The sequence below is a fragment of the Opisthocomus hoazin genome, chromosome 15 (genome assembly GCF_030867145.1).
Source record: "Opisthocomus hoazin isolate bOpiHoa1 chromosome 15, bOpiHoa1.hap1, whole genome shotgun sequence".
NCBI lineage: Eukaryota > Metazoa > Chordata > Aves > Opisthocomiformes > Opisthocomidae > Opisthocomus > Opisthocomus hoazin.
The window spans coordinates 12,162,887-12,183,198 of record NC_134428.1 but is presented as its reverse complement, the minus strand read 5'-3'; the positions used below and the strand labels follow the sequence as shown (position 1 = coordinate 12,183,198).

Sequence of the window (20,312 nt, the reverse complement as noted above, 5' to 3'; positions counted from 1 at the left end):
AAATGCAACAGAAGAAGAGGGAAGCAAGGAGTCTGTTGAGGACAAACATAGTGGGTATGCACTGCTGCTTTTTTCACAGCTTCCCTGTGGCTGGTCCCTTGGGCTGCTATGATGGGTAAGGCACTGGGGACAGACCCTAGGACTCAGAAGTTACAGATACCTAATAATAAAGTACGGGAGATCTGAAAAGAGTGGCCAGTTCTAATTGGATGCAATTAACCTGGAAGCTCCACTGGAATAGCTAAAAGCCATGAATACCAAGGTGAAAGACCTAATGCATGTCTCTAAAATGGGCGGTAGTGGTTCATACCACAACAGATCCAGAAGGAGGAGGACACGGAAAACTGGAAGGGACTCGGAACAGACAATATCTGACAGAACCAGCCTTGATGATGCAAAGCTAATAAAAATAATTCATGGATCTGTGCTGGACCTTGTTACTATGGAGCATGCGGAGAACAAGGAGAAAATATGATCTGAGGACGTTGTCTGGCCCCATGAGCATGAGAAGCGACAGAGCCTGTTCTTACAGGATCGACTGTATTAAGGTTTTACTGGCAGAGGCGGCAGGCAATACAACATATGAAGACTGATATTGCTAATGCCTGCATGGCATTTTCCTCATGCTGTGTCCACTGGAGATGATGGAAAGCTCTGAAGAGAGATCTCTGAGAGACAGGGGCCTGGGCTGTTGGAGAAAAGCAAGTCTGGAGCAGTGCTTACGTGAGTGCTGCAGGAGGTGGGCCTGCCTATTCCCACCCATCTGAACCAAAGGGACACAATTGCCTACAAATAAGAGCCATGAAATCAGAACATAAATGCTTGCAGGAGGGCATGCTTGTGCGAGACACAAACATCCTCTCCATGGTGCACGGAGCCTTCCAGATCATTTGCCATAACCTGCTGCGGTGCTCCCCAGGGCGCAGGGTTTGCTCTGAGGGGATGCTGCATATCCAGCGGCTCCAGCCATCCGACACTCAGCTGTGCGTCCACCTGCGAAGAGAGCTGGCTGCGTTGGGGAGGCTTTCTTCCCCCAGTCCCTTGCTGTGGTGCCATGGCTGCCCTGAGGGCTGGCACCGTGCACAGCCCTCTATATTGCCACAAATACCCGGTGATTTCCCAGCTGTGGCTGTAGATCTGGGCTGCAGTGTGGTATGGAGAGGATTCGTGGGCAAAGCGCTGTGTCTGCAAATCAGCTTGTAAGTAAAATAGATTGCTAATAACAAGGAGCTTTAAAAAAAGTATTAATAAACCCAGTAGAGAACAGTATAGATACATCACATCGTATAAAAAATGCCTTGCTATTTATGATCAAAACTCACAGTGCTTTTATTTTATGGACGTGGGCCCATGGTTGTTACTCAGGCAGAATGCCCTTTGAAATCAACCAACTCATTAGTTATGTGAAACACTATAACTTTGTACCAGTGCTTGCAAATTATGTTTCTTCAGCCTTTTCCCTGCTTTGTTCTCCAGAGTGGTACTTTAATCCTTTACTAGTCCTAGTAAGATACCCATGGTGAAACTGGCTGGTAATGGAACCATTGAGAGCAAATGAAAAGGGTGAAACTATGGCAAGTCTGGCCTTGGAGCCTGTAGTAACCTTTCAAAAATGTCACTGATGCTTGTTGCAAAGGCATGGTGCATTCTTTTGATGCTTCTCTCCTGCAGCTGGCAAGAAAGCAGAAGGCTGACACAAGCTCTCAGTTTTGTTGTGTGACTAGACTAAAGGAAATTAGATTGTGGACTCACGCCTGGTCTAGAATGAATTTGTTTTGCTGTGTATTGTGGCAGCACGTGGGTGCAGCCCTAGTGAAAACAGGTGACGTAAAACTGTAGTAAGGGTGAAGGTACTGGAGGGGATAATATGTAAGGACAGAGAATTAGGGAGTGCTTTGCTGTGTAAACTAGTAGTTCTCATGCTTTCTCTTCCACTTCTGTGTGTTAGAGTTGTGTCCTTCAACTTTGTTGTTCTGACTGCTCTTTGATAGCGGGGTACGGAAGCAGTATCGCCCATCAGTACTGAGTGAAATGGCACGAGAACATCCCTCCCCCCTCACCAGATGGTGAGAAAACTGGCTACAGGGCCAGCTCTGCGAGCAGAACCTGATGGACACTCTGCTGTTCATCCACTGAACTTTGCTGGGTCCCAGATGGGGTGGAAGGAGCTCTAGGGCCACTGGCCTCTGTTTCCTCCATGATATCAGCGTCCTCACCTCTGGACAGGCTCCATAGCAGCCATCACCTTGCGGGGCCTTTGCAAGGGGCCGGTCTTTTGGCGTCACTGTCACGGGAAGGCAAAGCGCAGTTGGTAACATATGAGCTGTTCTGTCAGCTCAGTTATCACAGGTGGATTTACCTTTCACTGGTGGGTTAATGACTTAGGGGCATGTTGCCCATCTTATGCCCTGGCCACCAGTTATCCACAATGGAGAGCTGCTTGGGTGCACTGTGGCTGCTGAGCGCTGCGCCCTGGTTTTCCTCCCGTGTAACCCAGGGTGCGGATGGGCGGGGAGGGGAGGGAGTTTGCTTCATGCCCAGGTCTCATCTCAGGGTGTACTCAAGTGATAATTGCCTATTCATGTGATGTGCAAAGCATTTTTAGACCAAAAAATAAATAATAAAAGAGAATAGGCACAATTTTCTAACAAGTAATGTAATTTAATGAATGATACACTCTAGAAAATAGAAACTACCCAGATGCTGGTTGGTTGATTGGTCTGTGTGGGTCTGGGGGAATGCCCTTGCTTGGACACACAATGCCTTCTCTGGATTCTCTTGTCAGCATTTGTAGTTTCTGGAAACAAGGAAACATCCGTATATTGAAAGAGGCACTGTAAGGGGGCATTTTTTTTTCTAAAATTTGGGAAGTATGCAGAATGCCTTCCCATCCTGTCTCGTTGGGCAAGTGGCATGAAGGGCTCAGAGCTCATCAATGTCTTTACAGATGATTCATACCTGAAAGGGGTAGAATCAACCAACGGTACGTACCCACAGTTCAGTCCTCTAAAATCATCGGAGACTTCTAACTGCAGAATATCTTGTGGGCTCCGATGTTACTGCACTTCTTTCTGGGTGCTTTTCTGCATGTGTTGTGTCTCTTCCCTCAAGGTCTGGCTGCTAATTCCAGGGAATATGCTTTTCAGAATGTCACAGTACACTGTGTACAGCTCTGGGTCTATTTTGTGCCTGGGCAGAGAGTGGGAGTTGCAGGCCTGTTCAGTGACTGAGTGCTGTGGCAAGTAGACGTCGCTGAAGAGCACAGTCAGGATCTCGTGTGCGGCCTTGTAAGGGTCATCTTCAAACTGCACCATTGCCTTGAGCTCTGTCAGGGTATAGCCGTTGTAACGCTTGCTTATCTTCGGCCAGGGGCTGCATGGTCTCACCAATGTGTCTCACTTTCCACTTCAGGCATTTCAGTTCTTCTTTTACATCCTCTAGTTCTTTCTCCATGGCTTGGAATTCCTTCGTGGTTACAAATCTCCTGCCAAGGAAAGAATTGGCAGACATGGGGTGGAGTTCAGAGGCTCAGAGAGGGGGAAATCAGCCCAGCTTGCCTGGGGTCGGGCCACAGAGCCTGAGGCTTGGGAAAGGAGATACTGGCCATGTCACTGAATACCATCCCCAGCTCTTATCTGTCAGGCTTCATAATAGCAGAGTTTCTCTCTGCTAGTGTAGGGCAAGATGTGCTTTCTCCTTTGAAAGGAAATGAGGCACCTTGAAACTGTGCCCCGTTTGAGGAGCTGAGCTTGTCAGCCTGGCCCAGCAATGGTCCTGTAGTCAGGTTTGGAGAGCTAAGTGAATGTATAGAAAATTTGATATTTTGCTTCTTGGATAACAGAGTTTAGTGGGAGCATAGGGTAGTTACTGGAAAACAAACACTGGGAACATTTAAATCAAAAGAGATATTGAATTTTTTTTTTTATGAGGGGCTCTTGATGACTCTGTACCAAGTTGAGTCGTTTGAGGACTTAAACATGGATATGGTCTGGATACGTACCTTTCGTGATCAGGATCTGCCAGATCTGATTCAAAACCCTTTCCTGTATTCTTTAATCCAGTTTTAGAACAGCCAGGAGACTGGGAACTATCTGCAGGAGTCATTGCTGGAGGCCTTGTGCTTTTCCTGGTTGGGGTCAGTGTGTGATCCAATGCTGAAGCTTGTACGTTTTGTGCTGTGTGAGGACAAAAGGTAGAGAAGGAAGTTGCATTGATCCCTGGGCTGACTGGAGAGGAGTCAGAGTATTGCTGTGCCTTGGCTGAGCTGGGTGTTAGACTGAGCCTGGGGCTGGCTGGGCAAGGTGCTGGAATAGTCCTTGCTCGGAGGGGGCTGGAACATGATGTTGCTGAATTTTTCTCTCTTTGCTCAAATGGTTGAGGGCTTGGTGATTTTCCTGGGGCCAATCTAGTGATGGAGGCAATGTCCAGCAGGGTTTGATCCTGAACCATGGAGATCTGGCTGGTCAGTTCTGATGAAAGTGAAGAGCTGCTTGATGTGACGCTGGAAGAGCTTGACGTAGCGAATGGGGGTATTTTCTGAGCATTATGGTCACTCCTGTTCCTCTGCATGCTAGTCACATTTAGAGCTGGGTGTTGTGAAGCCCTAAAGAAAGACAAACACACACTTTTTCCTCTGGACTGGACTAAAGGCTTGTAAGACATTTTTAGGCCTATTTTGGGTCATTTTTTAGACTATTTCCCATAACCGCATATCCATGTATGCTGATTTGCTTCTGCTGTTTGTATAAAACCCTCTGCTTCTCATGACCAAAAACAAAGTGTTTGAGACTATATAACATAAATTCAGGGCCAGTTTCTCTCTGGTGCCAGCTAAGCGTTTGTCAGCTATCATCAGTGGGATACTCACTGGCACATCAGTGTTCTCCTTCCTGAAAGCCATACAGCTCAGCAAGAACCAAGGATTTGGTGCTGGGAAAGGACAGGAAGGGAAGAGAGTGACTGGTGTATTGACTGTGATGAATTCCAGTAAGCACACGAAAGGACAAAACTCAGCTTGCAGGTTGCCACAGCACCTGCCCTTGAGCATCCCTGAAAAGTGCAAAGACCTGCCTTCACCTTGGACCCGCGCACTTTAGTCTCCTGGTATCTCCGCACGGTTACCCGGTGAATTAGGGGATGAATAAACAGGCGAGATAAAAACAGAAGGGCAGCACAGAATGACATCATTGTTCCTGCAGTGACATTATAGGACATTTCTTTTGTACAGCTCGCTGTGTTAAGGACTTTTCTTTCTCCGCCTAAGCTGTAGATGGTGCACAGGCCTGACCAGCTATTTTAGGTGGCTGGAAATGCCAGCTGCGTGGGATGCCAGACTACTCCTCCTGAATATTGTTTCCTGTACTTTTCTCTTGGCTGCTGCCAGGCAAGAGAGATCCCGATGTTTTGTTGTTTTTCTTTTCCTATGGCTAAATTTTAGTCTGTTTGGCAAGACTGATGGCAAGAGAGGAAGATGTACCCCGGTAAACTGGAATTGTCCTGATGGGTAGTGAGTGCAGCTAGAAATGCCTTGACCTTGAAGGGAAACACAAACATATACCCACTGTGCAGATCATCACTCAGGATTTCTAACAGCCAAAGGACATGACAAACTTTTGCAGCAATATCAGTGACCATCTGAGTCGTCTTGAGCATCTGGTATATTCAGATTCCTCTTGTGGCGGAAGACAGCAGAAAATCCTGGTCTGGTTTGGTTATACGAGTGCATGAAGTCCTGTCCTGTTTGTACCAGTGGCTTGCGTTAGCTACTAACTCACTTCTCCACCTCCCTACTCCTTTCTCAGTGTTGGATGCAATTAAATGCCGAATTTTTAAGGTCCTGAAGAGCATGCCTCATACCTATTGGCTTCAGTAGGGCTAATTAAGGCCTTTGCTCGATCACAGCATAATTATCAGGTTTAAATCAGATTTAGAGGTTTTGTAATTGGAAAAGCAGACAGTAGCAGAGCTACTGCATAAAAACAGAACCAAAAAAGCAGCATAAAATGAGTTATATAAAAGGCAGGAGAGAAAACAAGAACTCACATGTCGGAGGGAGCACCCTTCCCCGGAAGTACCTGGCTTTCATAAACTGGCTGAACAGGGGCGGAAGACAACAATTGCCAACTAGACATAAGGAAAAGCTTTTTCACGCTAAGGGTGTTCAAACACTGGGACAGAGGCCAAGTGAGGTATTGGGATCTCTGTCCTTGGAGGTATTCAGGCTCAGCTTGGCAAGGAACTGAGCAGCCTCATCCATCCTGGTCTAATGGACGCGCTGTGAGCAAGGGGCTGGACTAGAGACCTGCAGAGGCCCTGTCCACCCTGTGTTATGTTCTGATTCAGTCATTCTGCCTAGCTATGAAAATAACTTATTTCCCCCCGAGTTTCCCTTTCTCCTTTCACTTTTCTCCCCTCTGAGTCCCACCTCACCATCCTGCTCTTCCGTTGCAGGCTCTGGGCTGTCCCCTTCCATACTGACTTCATAGTGCCTGCTGCAGGAGAGTCCCTCATACACAAAAAGCTTTGCAAAGGAAAACCAGTGTTTCTTGCAGCCCTCTAGCTCTGATGGTTTGCTTCCCCTTCTTTTCATGAGCCAGAGTTGGTGGCTCAGGCCTTTGGAAGAGCGGGCTGTGGGAGCAAGGGCAGCCTGGAGCTGGGCATCTTTGTTGTGCTGGCTTTGTAAATGGAGTTGCTGTTTCTCAGCCTCTCCTGAAAGCAAGGAACGACGGCTTGTAGCATGTTTGGTCATGCCGTGGAGGTGTTCAGGAAGTTGGAACTGGGCACAGGAGAAGCTGATTTTTCATTTCTCACTAGAGGGACTCAGGAACCTGGTAAACTTGTGAGGATGTAGAGCCAGAGCTTCTGACCGAAGGAGCGCATCCCACACCCCAGGGAGGGGGCAGAAGGGGAGAGACCTGTCTGTTGGTTCATGGGCTGCTCTGGGACCAAGAGGAGGAGGGAAAAAGAGTGATCTTCTGGTACAAAGAATACAAGTCAAAATTAATGGTTATTTAAATCAGACCCAAATCTCGGGCATTCCTTAATCTTCACCGTGAAAACCCACATTCGATAAATACACTTTGCTGTAGCAAATAAAAAAAAAAAATTGTGATAAGAGCAAACCCCATTTTAAGGCAACTAAAATGAAATGCATGTTGCAGATTTTTTGCTAGAAATATACGTATTTGTCCTCAAATATCTAACAGTGTAAAGCTATCTGAACATCAAGTGAGCAACAATCCGTACCTACATTCTGGGTGAAATATAATATGCGCAGTAACTGGAAGGCCATTTGGGTGCATATACAATTTGAAACACTTCGTTTCGCATCTTTAATGGTGTGGGACAGGGTTGGGGTTTTTGTGGTTTGCATAAATCCGGGATTAGCTGTAGGAAATGGAACATTTATTGGAAGATGCTATTTAAAAGAGACAGAAATCATGTTTCGTAACTGATCTCACTGAAATTTATATAAGAAATGTTTCCAATTCACCTATGCACTGGAGGAAACAAAAAAGTACTAGAAACTATCATTTTCTTTTGCTTTCCTTTACCACCCTTAAATTTTCACTGGCTGCAGTGCTAAACATGGGATTGAATTTACTCTTATCACGCTTATCTCGGAAGCAGAGGAGCTGGTTGCCTAAGAAGCAATTGGAAGCTTGTTAAAGCAAAATGTCAGTCTGGATTTTAGCAGAGGCAAATGAGGACGGAACTGAGACCTGTAACTTTGGAGTTTCCTAGCGGGCGAGGATTTGCCTGAAGACAGGAATGAAATTCCCATTGCTTTCAGGACAGCAAGGCTGGATCTTAGATCTGTAATCATGATGCTTTATCAGAGGGTTGGGTTTTTTTCCAACTGTTTTTAAGTAGTGAATCACTATGAACTGAATAAATTACAGGAAGAATCGCAAGACCTGGAGTTGAAATCAATGCTGACATGAAATAGGAAGGTGATTGCAGCTGTCAGGTACCTCCACAAGGAGAAACCTTGACTGAACTTTGAGCGACACTTCAAATGCGTCAAGCCCTTGTTGTCTGCCTTCTTCCAGCCCTGTGCTGCTCAGCATATAAAGCATGTTCCCCGTTGTCAGAGTGACCTTGTCTGCCGTCTGTGCCTTGCCCTCTCCAGCTGAGCTTGTGCAGTAGTCTTTTTGTAGCACTGAATTTGGAGACATTTGAAAGTTGCCTGCAAATCCAGCACCACTTTCCTTCTGTGACCAAGAAAAAACAGTGGATGTTCCTTTTTTATGAATCATTTCCACTGTGTTTTAAATTTAGAGTTCCTCTGATGATCTTGTTTGAACAGAAAAAAATGACAACGTGCTTTACAGTGAAGCACTGAGGGGCTGGTTGCATAAATCTTCCTGTAGACAGCCAGGGGTGGGAGGATGGTAGAAGAGCAGTGGGATGGACCCAGGGGAAATGTCTGTAGGGTGACGATATGAGAATAATTTTTTTTTTTTTCAAGGCCTTCTCTTGGTCAGGTAACCCTCCTAAAATGCCCACACTGACAAAACAGTGACTGTATTATTTTTTTTTAATGCTGAATTCATTTTGAATAGTCTTTCAGTTTTCTACGAGAAAAGCCGGTATCCTGGACACTAGATTTATCTGCCTCAAATAACAACCAAGGCTTTTAGGCACAGACAGTAAGAATATGCCGTTTCCTGCTCAGCTCTTGGCTCTTACAACCTCCCCATCTCCTCTTTGGCTTTGCCACCGTACCTGTCCCTCCTTGTCCTTTGTGACATTTCTCCCACCTCTCCCCTACCTCTTGTTCTACATCTGTCAGACGCACCTCTCCCATCTGTCCTGTGGGTCCCAGGCACTTTGATCTAAGCAGAGGCTCATCGTATTAATGCCTAGTGCTGGGAGAAACCTGGAGGAGAGGGTGGTAGTGGCAAGGACATACAGTTGTATGAAATCAGGCACAATTTCTGACTGCAGCTTAGTGACAGTGCGCATTTCTTCGTAATAAATAACTGCACAACAGCAAAAAACATCCTGATGTGAAACTTCTCCTTCTATTGTTTTTGTGTAGCGACTCTGCATAGCTGGTGCATTGAGATCTCCCATGCCTGCACATCTGAAAGAAAACTTTGAGAGCTGGAAGGTCAAAAAAGACAGAAAACAGACTATTAAAAGTGTTCAGAGCTTTGCAATGGAAGTGCTAAATTTGGTATGAACAAAATATGACTGGGGATATTAGATGTATAGGGGCCAGAGCCATATGTTTGCACAGGAAGGCAGCTCGGTGAGGGCAGAGGATGCCAAGTTCTACCTAGAGCTCCCTGGTGCTGTTCTTAGCCCAGCTCAGGCAAATTTAAACCCTGGTAAAGGAAAATTGCAGTTTAGTGGTGGACATCACCTGGTTTAATGTAGAATCAACAAGACTGATTATTGCCTTACCCTGAGCAAGACTCCTCTGGAATCAAGCTTCTGGTGAAATCTATAATTTGAGGCCACTTTTCAAAACTGACAATGTAGTTTCGCTAACAGAGGAACCTGAGATCCTGCCCTGGTCTTGGCCTAGCATAAGGCCCTTCATTCCACCTGCATTGTCGCGTTGCTCCTGGGCCACTCACAAACCTTTAATATCCTCTATTCTAAAATCAACTGACCAGTTGGTGTTTGTCTTCTGTGATTGCTCAGCCTTGCTCTCTTATTTAAAGGTTTTTACCATTTCACCCTATAGTGGCACTCCCCAAAAATCCTTGCTTCTCAACAAGGACAAAATGCCCTGTTTTGTGGAAGGACAGAAAGAAGCGTGATGTCTGGGGATGAGTGAATATTCCTGTTTGGTCCAAATTAGAGCAGCGTCGAAGCATTTTGAAGTGAGGGCAGCTGACAAGTCCTCCAGGGAAGGAAATGCCAGTTGAAGCGAGCAGCAGGAAGAACATCTGGTGATACCTCCTGGTGTCTTACTGGTACGGGACCACCTCCGAGTGAAGAGTTCAGACTGCTCTGCCAGCATTTACTCTGCCAGTGTAATGCAGGCGGTGAGTTGACCAAGCCCCCATCCCTGGAACACTTGCCACTGCCACAAGACAAACTCATAATAATTAGTATTAGTATTAATAAGTAATGTTAGTAATAAACATTCATGCTACTGTTTTCTTTATGTATTTTGTGGCTTGAATGTCTGCCTTTGGATTTAGTAACTCCTTGTTCATATACCATTAACAGATGTAGAACAGAGGTAGTGCTCCCAACACTATGGTTCAGAGACGCAAACTCTGCGACACGCCACTTCCTGAGCCTAAAGAAAAGCATGTAGAAAGGTAAGTGTGACACTAGGGCATCTACCATTTGTGACTTTGGATATGTCATTTCTTATTGCTCCCTGCTTGTCTCTCTATCAGTAGAAATTATGATGCTTACCTACTGCACGGGGGGTTGCAAGCCTCATCACTGATGATGCCTTTGCTGCAGCACTGCATGGCACTTCTTATGCAGGTAATGTAATGAGCTTCTTTGGGTATTTGCAACTAACTGACAACCACAAAGATGCACTTAGCAAAAAAAATAGCAGATGATGCTGGGGAAAGCAAGCAGCTTTGGTTTGGTAGAAGGGTGGCATTTATCCCCAGCACGATGCCACCAGCTGGCTACCTGGACCAGGCAAGGAGGCACAGTCCAGTGGTTCCAGTGCAGTTGTTCAGTCTGCCTGCAATGGGCAGTTGTTGACTTTTTTGGAAGTCTGCCCATGAGTGCTGAGGTGAGTCTGCAGCTCTGGAACCGCACCTGAGACTTTTCTAACATTTCCTGGTGAGAAATGGCTTTGAATCTACACCACACTGAGTTGACTTTTCGCTAGTGATGTGGCTGAAAAGCTTTAATCTATTCATTGGTCTTATGGCATCAGCCTCCAGGAACAACTTTCGAGACTTTGGCCTTACTGTAGACAATTTTGTAGTAATACAGAAAGTGGTGGTCATCAGGTAGTTTGGAAAGAAGATCAGGATAACTGTTCTGTGCAGTCTCCTCTTGCCTAGTGGCACTGCACAGAGGCGCAGTGATAACAAGGCTGAGTCCAGGCTGGTTTGTGACTTTCTGATGTGTCTGTCGTGCCCTGTCCCTAACAGGGCCTTCATTGTCCAGTGCAAATGAAGAAATTACTGTGTCTAGAAATGGGCAATGAAAAGTGGGAGTATGTGAAGCTAGAAACAACGTTAAGGAGAATCCAGGCCAGCTATGACTTGATGTGGTACAGGGCTTGTTCCAGGAAGGAGACTTTCCTCTGAAGGTTGTGAGGGTTTGTGCCATCCTGAGCAGCAGTAACTACTGGGTTTTGCTCCCAAATAAGCATGAATGATGACGACTCTAAAGGTTAAGTTGCATGCATAAGTAAACTGTGAACTGAGAGCAGAACTTCAATTATATCACTTTATTAAAATTGATCTGATTTCATTACAGTAGATAACTGATGTGAAATTGCAGCTGATGTAATATTGAAGAATGGGTATCGGATTAAAGAACAGTGCCCGACTTCTCATTTGCAGTTTGCTTTCACAGCGCTGTGAGCACACCTAGGGAGGTAAGCTGTGTGTTCTTTACATTGAAATACTGGGGCAGGGCTGGGCATAGGACCAACAGAGCCTTGTTTCTATTCCTTGGAACACATAACGTCAAGAATTGTTATTTGTTCTTTAAAACAAAGACCTTTGAACAGTCTACATAATGAAATAAGCATGTTTGAGCACTAGCCAGTAGCTTGGCAGGTAGGGAATTTTCCTGGGAAATACGACCCAGACCAATTTTGTACCAACGGACATTTTCAGGCCTGTGAAAATGAAAGATGGGGATCTGCCTCTGGAAAGGTCCATAACGGATGTGACATTTTCAAGGAGCAGGAGTTGCCAAGTGAGCTGATGACAAATCAAGCTTGAGAGCAATACTAGGGCTACCATGCCTGTGGGGAGACCACCTGCAGTGACATGGGACTGATGAGGGATCAGGACCCTCAATTGTTAGGCTTATGGACACCAAGCTTCCATGAGTATGGGGCTGAGATGTGCATCTCAGCAAGACAGAAGCAGCAAAATGCCATGAGGTTTCCAAATTTTAATAGCGCAGAGTCAGCAAGTCACTTTCCCAAGTCTCCCTCCTGCTGAATGAAGCATCACTTGCTGTCTTTGCAAGGAACTAGATGCATGAAACTGCACACATCTTTCCTGGAGAGTAAAGGAAAAGTATAGTATTCAGAGCAGGGCAGGAGTTGTGCTCCAGTATTGCTCTGTACATTGAACCACTGATTCCACAGCTTAAAGTAAGTATTTTTGCAAACGCTGAATAAAAGTATAGCAATTTTCTGAGTAAGTGCAAGAGCTGGCATTAATTATACAAATGTTATTGTCTACCAAAGATGCTTTCAATCATTTTTATATTCAATAGCATGCATCATTGTGAATAAGTGAGAAATATAGATGGAAAAAAAGGCAGTGATAATGAAAGTTATACAGGTGTAAATTAGAGCTTATTTTTAAACTACTGTGAAGTCACAGCTTCTTGAGATAACATAATATTATAGGCTATGTGCACACCCTAAATTGAATCCTGGGGGATTTTGTATTGTTCATATGCTAGTTGATTATCATTTGGGCAGCGCTGTCTGAGAAGTTACAAACCTCTATTTCCATAGCTTCCTACTCCAAACCTTATTCTTAACCCCAAGGAGCCAGCATGGGGACGGTACAAGCCATTGTGTATATCGGACACGTTTGAGCCATGGTCACTTACTATTTGGGGAGCAGCTATGGAGGCACTGTAACCTCAGGTCCCCAGCCTCAGCCCTCTCCTCCTCAGTCCTGGAAAAGAGAATATAGAAGTAGCACCTTTAACAGAAACAAAGGCTGCTCCCAAATGCACAGAAATGGAAGGCTCAAAATCAATAAGAGTACAACATACCTGGGCTCCTCCATCTATAGCCAGCCAGGCCCATTACGGAGATTGTAATGGTCTCAGGAAGGGCTTGATTCCACTGGCTTTGCCCCTCTCAGGGGTAAGCTCATGTAAAGAAGCCATGGGAAATAGAAATGAGGGGCTCAGGGCTGCGTCTCTCCCACTCTTCCACTCTTCAGGATTAATTTAAGCATCAGGGACTAACAGAATTGTACACTACATGTGTGTTGGAAGTGGGCATGTTGCTAGTGCTACACCATGTAAGTGCCAATCCGTGTAATTTTCCAGTAGGAACAGCTCTGTGAAAAAAACCTCCCTGTGTTGCAGAATAAAGTGCAGAATAAATCCAAGGCAGAACTTTACACTCATCCCTGTGCGCTCGTGACAGCTGGATAGTCAGACTGGAAATTCTTATTGACGTCCATATGCAAAGACACTGACTCTGTAAATGGGAGGTACGGCAGGTCAGTAGCTGAAAACCTGTTCAGATATCTTGGTGATCAAGGAGGAAATTAGAGCAAAATGTTGGCATGTCTTTGGAAAGCATTGACATGATCTGTACAACGTTTATATGAGAACAATGGAGTTAGAGAAAGCAAGCTGTCAGTAAGATACATCAGAGAAATGTACAAAAAAGAAAAAAATAGCGTATGCGAATGGTGATTTGAAAAGTTCTGATTCTCATAGTGTGGGAAATAGTCCTGATTTATTATGTCTGCAATAGCTTTGGTCCTGCTGTCTATTTCAAACAGCTCCTAGTGCTTCAAAACTACATTGTCTATCCCTGCAGAGGCATTTTTTCTGCACTGGTATCAATGGCAGTTTGAACTCAGTTCACTCTAGAATTTCACCAGTAGCATCTGCCTGATGTTGGGCTGGTTTTGCAGATCGGAGTAAGGGCTCAGTCAGCAAAAAACCCTGTTGTGAACTCAGCTGCAGTGCCACAATGGCTGCTGATGGACAGCTGCAAGTTGGCAAGCGCTGTGCTATGGATGAGCAAGCTGCGGAAGGCTGACTCCTCCAGATTTACTTGCTAAATTTGCATGTTGGTTTAATAGCACCTAATAAGTGAGATTTGCTTCACAGGGAACAAAAGGCTGGATGTCAGACTGGAGACAGGGCTATGCTGGTCTCGAGGGTCCCCTCTCCCACTGGTGCCAGGTTGGGCTGACCCCCTTACCCCTGCCTGCAGTGGCTTCAGTTCCAGCGGGACTCAACACCTCTAGCCTCACGCAACCTGGTCAGGCATGGATGCACTTCCAAAAGCTGCTACTCTTTCTCCTCTTGGCAACAGTAAAAGAGGGCAATGGGTAATTCAAGTTTTCTCCTATCACTTCACTAACTTTTGATTCCTTGCTCGAGGCAGTGACTAGCTTTCCATGAAGAGCTCACCTGGTTGTGATATCTAGCCTTTCAGGCCATCTATCCCTGAACCCAGGATTCAATCTTCACGTGCTCTCACCCCAAGCTTCCATGCTCCCTTGCCCCAGGTCTTCCTCCCCATAGCTACAAGTGTCCTTGTTCCAGCAGCTGTGACTATTGCTCCAGGGTCTCCATCTGCCCCACTAACAACTTCTGCCTTCCCCCCAGCATACCAAAGAAGCAGAGAGGAAAGTTTTCTTTCTTTACCTGAAAGCACAGTCCACCAGAGCTCTGGGAACAGGGACAGGTGGTGGGAAGTGGCTGTAAGGGTATTTTTTTAACATGTAAAAAAAGGAAGGTGAGAAACTGGGGACAACCTTGGGAAAGGCATTCAATGTGAACAACCTGGCTGCACTGTCCCTTGCTTGAATGGATGTGACGATAGTGTCAGTGTAGCCAGTTGGTCTAAATAAGTGCAATTCTTGTGAATGTGTCCTAATTATTACACAGCCATACGGGCAAAGCTGCTAAAACTGCTACATCTACCGATTTCCATTTTGCCTTCCTCTCACCGCCTTTTTAGCACCCCCAAACTAAATAGTTGCACATTTATTAGATGTTTCATTAGGAAAGCTGCAGATTTAACAGTGGGTGCGCTGAAGTTAGTGCTGCTCTGAAAGTGTTACCCCAGTCCTCTGCTTGCGGGCATTATTTTCTCATGGCCTTATGGGTACACTTGTGCAGGGTAGGGAGGAACATGTGGGATGTCATGGCATGACCCCACTGTGGAGCCGCTGCATTTCTGTGGCACCAGGCAGTACCAAAGGGACAGTGGTCATGGACCCACTCTCTGCATGCCTCAGGGCATTACAGAAGCCCAATAGCTGGGCGGTGGAAGAGGAGAAGGTCCTGGCACGTTGACATTCCTTCAGCTGACTGTCACATATAGCTTATCAGACTGCATATGAGAGAACAAAGAATCCCTGTCCCTTGTCTGGAAGGATCCTCAGAGCAAAGGAAGCAGAAAGGCATGTGGAGGGTTCCTCCTCTGCTAGCTGGGGTGAACTGTAGAAAACAGACCATGCTCAAGGTAATGTGGGGCAAGAACATTCGTACAAAACAGAGCAGAAAGAGAAAGAGACAGGGAAAGAAGAAAGATACCTATTACGAGCTGACATTTAATAAACTAAAAAAGTTGAAAAAGATGAGCAAAAGTTATAGACAAATATTCAGTTAAAAGGAAAACCAGAGAAAAAGGGAGGACAACCAATAATAGGACAAGGACTGAAAGCTGACATGTTGCAGATAATTCTACTGATAATTTCATAGAACATGAAATACATTAATACATGAATAATACCTCCAAGCCTGTATCATTTACTTGTTCTGCTTAGCGTTACTCTGAGGGCTATCATAGCTTTTATTTCTGAAGAGCTAGAATATGTTTTGATTTTATAGTGTGAATTATGGAGTCTGTTTTGTCTGGAATTCTCAAAGTATCCCAGGCCTGGGAAGGAAATAATTGTTGAATATAACACCATGAATGGTTGATTTTTCAGCAACTGTTCAAATGTTTTCCCAGTGATAGAAACAGTGAGATGCTTAGCTGCTGGGAGACAAGACCTGGGTCTTTGTGGTTGCAGGGAGTCAGAGGATGTGTGGCTGGCTGTGTGAGCATGATGCTTGCAACTTGGTTGTGCTTGTGTGTGGACTTAGGGCTGGATACGACATGTGCTGTTTAAGGTAGAGTGAAAAAAGGCTGTGGAGCAGCATTTAGGGCGTACATATATATTAATGTTATTGAAAAGGTATTTCCTATGTTCTTCACAGCTGAGGCAGTTCTTAGGATGTGGAGTTAGCAAGCAGCCGTAATGCAGACTATGCGAGGCTGACGTGCTAGGGGAGGGGACGGGGTGAGCTGATGAGAAGGGAGAGGGTCAGGGCAACAAGCCATGCACTGCTTTGGCTCATCCTCTGTGTCTCCTGCACTGCACAGTGAACATGGTGCACGCTTTTTGAATTGGGAGCTCTCAAGGAGCTCTTTCATCTAATAGGTCTCTAGTAAATCTTCCATTGTTATATGCAGTTACATGTGATTAAAATGAAATCAAACACAGTGATATTATGTTTGACAAAGTACTTGTGAGATTAGTGGTATTTTACTGTCAGTATTTTTCGTAATGGAAATTTATTCTCTGGGAGCAGCGTCCTGTAGAAATATATTCTAACAAAAAACTTTTATCAGACAAAATAAGGCTAATGCTTTTCTTCCCTGTCTCCCAGAAGATAAACTGCGGCTGTGGAGAATAGTGATAAAGCTTTAAATTTCACTAGAAATATATTGCTCTTAGAAAACTGCCTAATGCACTAAGTCTATTCAACACAGAGGTAGATGTTCGTGTACAGTGGGTGCTGGATGTGTACTGAGATAGAGGAACACACAAAGAAGAGGGCAGTAATATGTACAGAGGAACTGGAAGGAAAAAAGCCTGGAGGGTTTTATTTATGAGATATGAAAAGGAACATGGAGGTGTAGGAGTAGGAGGGAATGTGAAGTATCCTTGGGTATATGCACAGGAAGGAAAGAGAATTTAAGTTATTTTCTATTTCTGCAAAGAAAGGCTGGAGCTAGGGGAAGTGGTGTGCTTGCTGGGACTGCTGGCACCCGCGGCATCCAGCAGCACTCTGTTGCTAATTGATGATCCCTGGACCCCCGGCAGTCTCAGAGTATGCTCAGGTCACAGTCGTGAAGCTCATGATGAATATGCGAACTTAAAAAAAAAAAGGATGTAATGCTGCACAGCTTTAAATCTCTGGAATGATCCCATGGTAACACTGTCTCTAGGCTTCTTATTATGTATTCGGATACAACAATTAAAATAATGTCATATAAAAAAAGAAAGTCATAATCATGAAGTTTGAGAACACCACATGCTTGAACTGTGTTTGCCAAGTGTGTGTGGAGGGGCTTGGAGGATGTGACCAACAAGTGAATTGTTCACACAAATTGATAACGAGCAAGGAAGCTGGAAGGACAGAACAAAATATACAGTCCAGCCATAAAGCAAGTGGTAGAGACAAAGCTTTGTGTCTGTATACTGGTCAGGGTGGCTCTGACCAGTACACAGAGCAATCACAAGGAACAGGCTGCTCTGTATACACCTTGGCTAGTATGGAGCTTGTTCTGAAGGATACATGTAAGAGTTAAAAACCACATTGGTTGGTACTGGCCAAGGGGGGACGTGTCACTTGCCTTGGGCAGATATGTGTTAAATACCCTGCCAGTTGCGTCGGTAAGTTCAAACCTTCCTTCCAGGAGACCTGAAAAAGCCTTGGCGCTGAGTTCGGCTTGCTGTAGTTCTTTAGAGCCCTTCACCTGTTTCTCTAGTGTGTTGGGGTGAAGGTCTCTCAGATTATAATTAGTCCGACATGGATTTGATTGTAAAATGCTTTGTGGTATTGATTTACATGTATGTAAAAATGTGAGGGGGGGTTGTCCTTTGTAGTATGGCGAGTGCCAGAGGAATCAAAATCAAACCGCACAATACCCATGTGAGAAAAAAATATTACTGTCCTCTGCACCATTAATGGTTTTTGCTATTTACTGTTCTGGAAAGGGCAGTAGTTTCCTTAGCATTTCCCAGTGTAGCTCAACATACTCTGTTGCTTACAATTCTGCTGGTCTCTCATCTGCAGTTCTCGCTGCAGAGATTCGCTGACTGTTTTCCCTCACCGGGTGCTGATTTCCCCGGAGGCACGTGCTGACCACACCCTTTCACTGTGGTTGGGGTTTTTTGGTCAGGCAAAGAATTTTTAAAAATTCACTTTCATCTTTAGATGCAAATTAGGAAAATCATCGTTGTTTGAATAATTTCTCTCATCCTTCCACGCTGAAAGGTAGAGTGAAAACTTGAAAGCTGACAGAGGACTAACTGTAACAGCAGAAACTGTTAGTTAAGCCTGGGTAACCAACATTAACCACGATAAGCATGGAAGGTCTCTAGTTCTTCCTGCTCAGGAGAGCTCCTCAATTCACTACTGAAATGCCTGATCATTTCATGCCTTCTGTCTCCTCAGAGCTTCCCAACCACTCTCGTCCACCAGTGAGAAACTGCCACATTGGTCAGAAGAAGAAGAATGAATCCTCCTTATGTTTTCTGTTCCCAAAATATCTTTACATTTCTTCCAACAATAGGCTTTCAGTGAGGATTCTCTGTACTTAGCTCCTCATTCCATGAAGGTACCCCTGTGGAGCCCATCACACCTTCCCTGCTATGTGAGGTCCATATTTGTATGTTCGTCACATTCTGCAATGTTAAGCAAAGCCTTAACCTTCTCGTGGAAGAATGAGGGCGGCAAGTATGCCAGCGCAGCCATGTGGGTTAACAGAGTGCACGGGATCAGCAGTGCTGCGGGTGGGCAGTGTGTGGTGATGGGCAGAGTGAAGGAGCATCTCCAGGCCCCCAGGGATCTGACAGGACTTAGAGTCGATCTAAGCCCCTGAAAGCAGCGTGGGTGGCAGCGTGTGGGTGTTTCTGCAGAGGAGCAGTGCAGCGCAATATGATCTATGCGCTATGTTCATGTGGAGGAGCTCAGGAGGATGGGTTGTGTGGAGGAGCCTAGGATGGGTTGTAGGCATGTGACTATGGAAGATAGCATCTCCAAAGTGGCCTTGGGGTGGCTGGAAAATGTCTCAGCAGGCATTAGGATTGTTGAGAGGTATCTAGTACGAGTGCTGAGAAAGTGTGGCTGTAACATTTGATATATCCCCACAATTCTACCTTTCCGGAGAGGGAAAATCAGCTTACATTGGCAGGATAGCGTCTTATGACTTTCTATTAATCTGATGCATACTGTAAGGTCTTGTGTTTTAACGAATATATAAGAAAATGCAGGTAAGGGGACATCACAAAACTTAAGAAAAAACAAATCAAGTAGGAACTTTTGTGTTAGTTTTTAACACACATCTTGTCCGAGTATCTCAGAGACTTCACCCACTTGTGCTGAAGTGGGTGAGAGCCTGGATTTTCTGAGACTAGCAGAGTCTGTGAAACCCTCCACTGATCGAGCGACTGACTGCACTGACCTTTCTCTGAAGTACTTGATGGCTTCCTGGTCTAGGAAGTTCTGCTCTTCTCGAAAGCCCTGCTCAAAGATTTTGCGCTTGTGTCTGAACTCAATGACAGTCTTAGTGTAAGAGTTCAAGGTAGTAACGGAGGCCGCCATGCAGCAGGTGAAAGAGCCCCATGCCAGACTGTGGAGAGAGAAACCAGCAGACAGAGCTGGGTTAAGACAGCAGCTCGCGTTATATTTCTGACGTCAAGAGACACACATACACAGGATGCGACTAGGCAGGTAAGTCAGCGGTGACAGACCCGTTCTCCTTATCTTACCTCGAATGACCTGTGGTGCTCAGACATGCAGGCAGGATGCTGGGCTAGGGGCTAGGCACAACTTGCATCCCATGGAGAACCAACTGGCAGAGTGCTAATGGGAACACTCGGTACACTCTGACAGAAAAGCTGAACACCTCTTGATTTCCCTTTGAAATGTTTCAGAGCCTTTCAGACAAGTGCTAAAATCTGTAGAGCAGTAATGAACTCCTGGAAGGAGTAGTGCCCCAGAGAGCACATCTTTTGGACCAGTGGAAGTTCTCCAGCATCCATGGGAGACTGATGCTGTACAACGCTACTGCAGGGATGGTTTCTATTCCAGTATTTTATGTCTTCATCAGACTACTGTGTTTCCTTCTTTCCTGGTTCATGGACATTTCTGGAATTCCTGGCTTACATCTGGCCTCTGAAAGCCTGACCAGAACAGAAGACAGCACTTCCATTTGGTGGGAAGATCCAATCTGAGGGCAGTGCCCCAAGTGTGCAGGCAGTGATAGCCCATCTTGGTCAGCCAGTGGCAGGACACTTGCAAGTACTGACCAGGAGTATGGGGGGACAGAGGGAGAAGGAAAGTGGAAGAAAAAAAGTGGCTGCCTCAGTGCCAGGCTGGAACAGCAGCAAGCATTGTCCTGGGTCTCCTGGCAAGGAGAGTTC

At 45.4% G+C, this 20,312-nt stretch overlaps 1 protein-coding gene across 7 annotated transcripts in view; it reads right to left on the bottom strand.

The window, feature by feature from the left end:
• Positions 1–2,679: 2,679 nt before the first annotated feature.
• GSG1L (GSG1 like) overlaps positions 2,680–20,312 on the bottom strand; it is a 65,097-nt gene continuing 47,464 nt past the window's right edge. For 2 of the 7 annotated variants that reach the window (XM_075436291.1, XM_075436293.1), the window contains 3 exons: positions 19,352–19,519; positions 4,001–4,603; positions 2,680–3,484 (listed from right to left, as the gene is read on the bottom strand). In XM_075436291.1, the coding sequence (XP_075292406.1) occupies positions 3,301–3,484; positions 4,001–4,603; positions 19,352–19,519 (955 nt within the window). In that variant the 3' untranslated portion in view covers positions 2,680–3,300. Of the gene's footprint in view, positions 3,485–4,000; positions 4,604–11,407; positions 12,177–12,741; positions 12,810–19,351; positions 19,520–20,312 lie in introns of those variants that run through there. The other 5 variants (XM_009936256.2, XM_075436295.1, XM_075436294.1 and 2 more) reach the window with 5 other exon arrangements.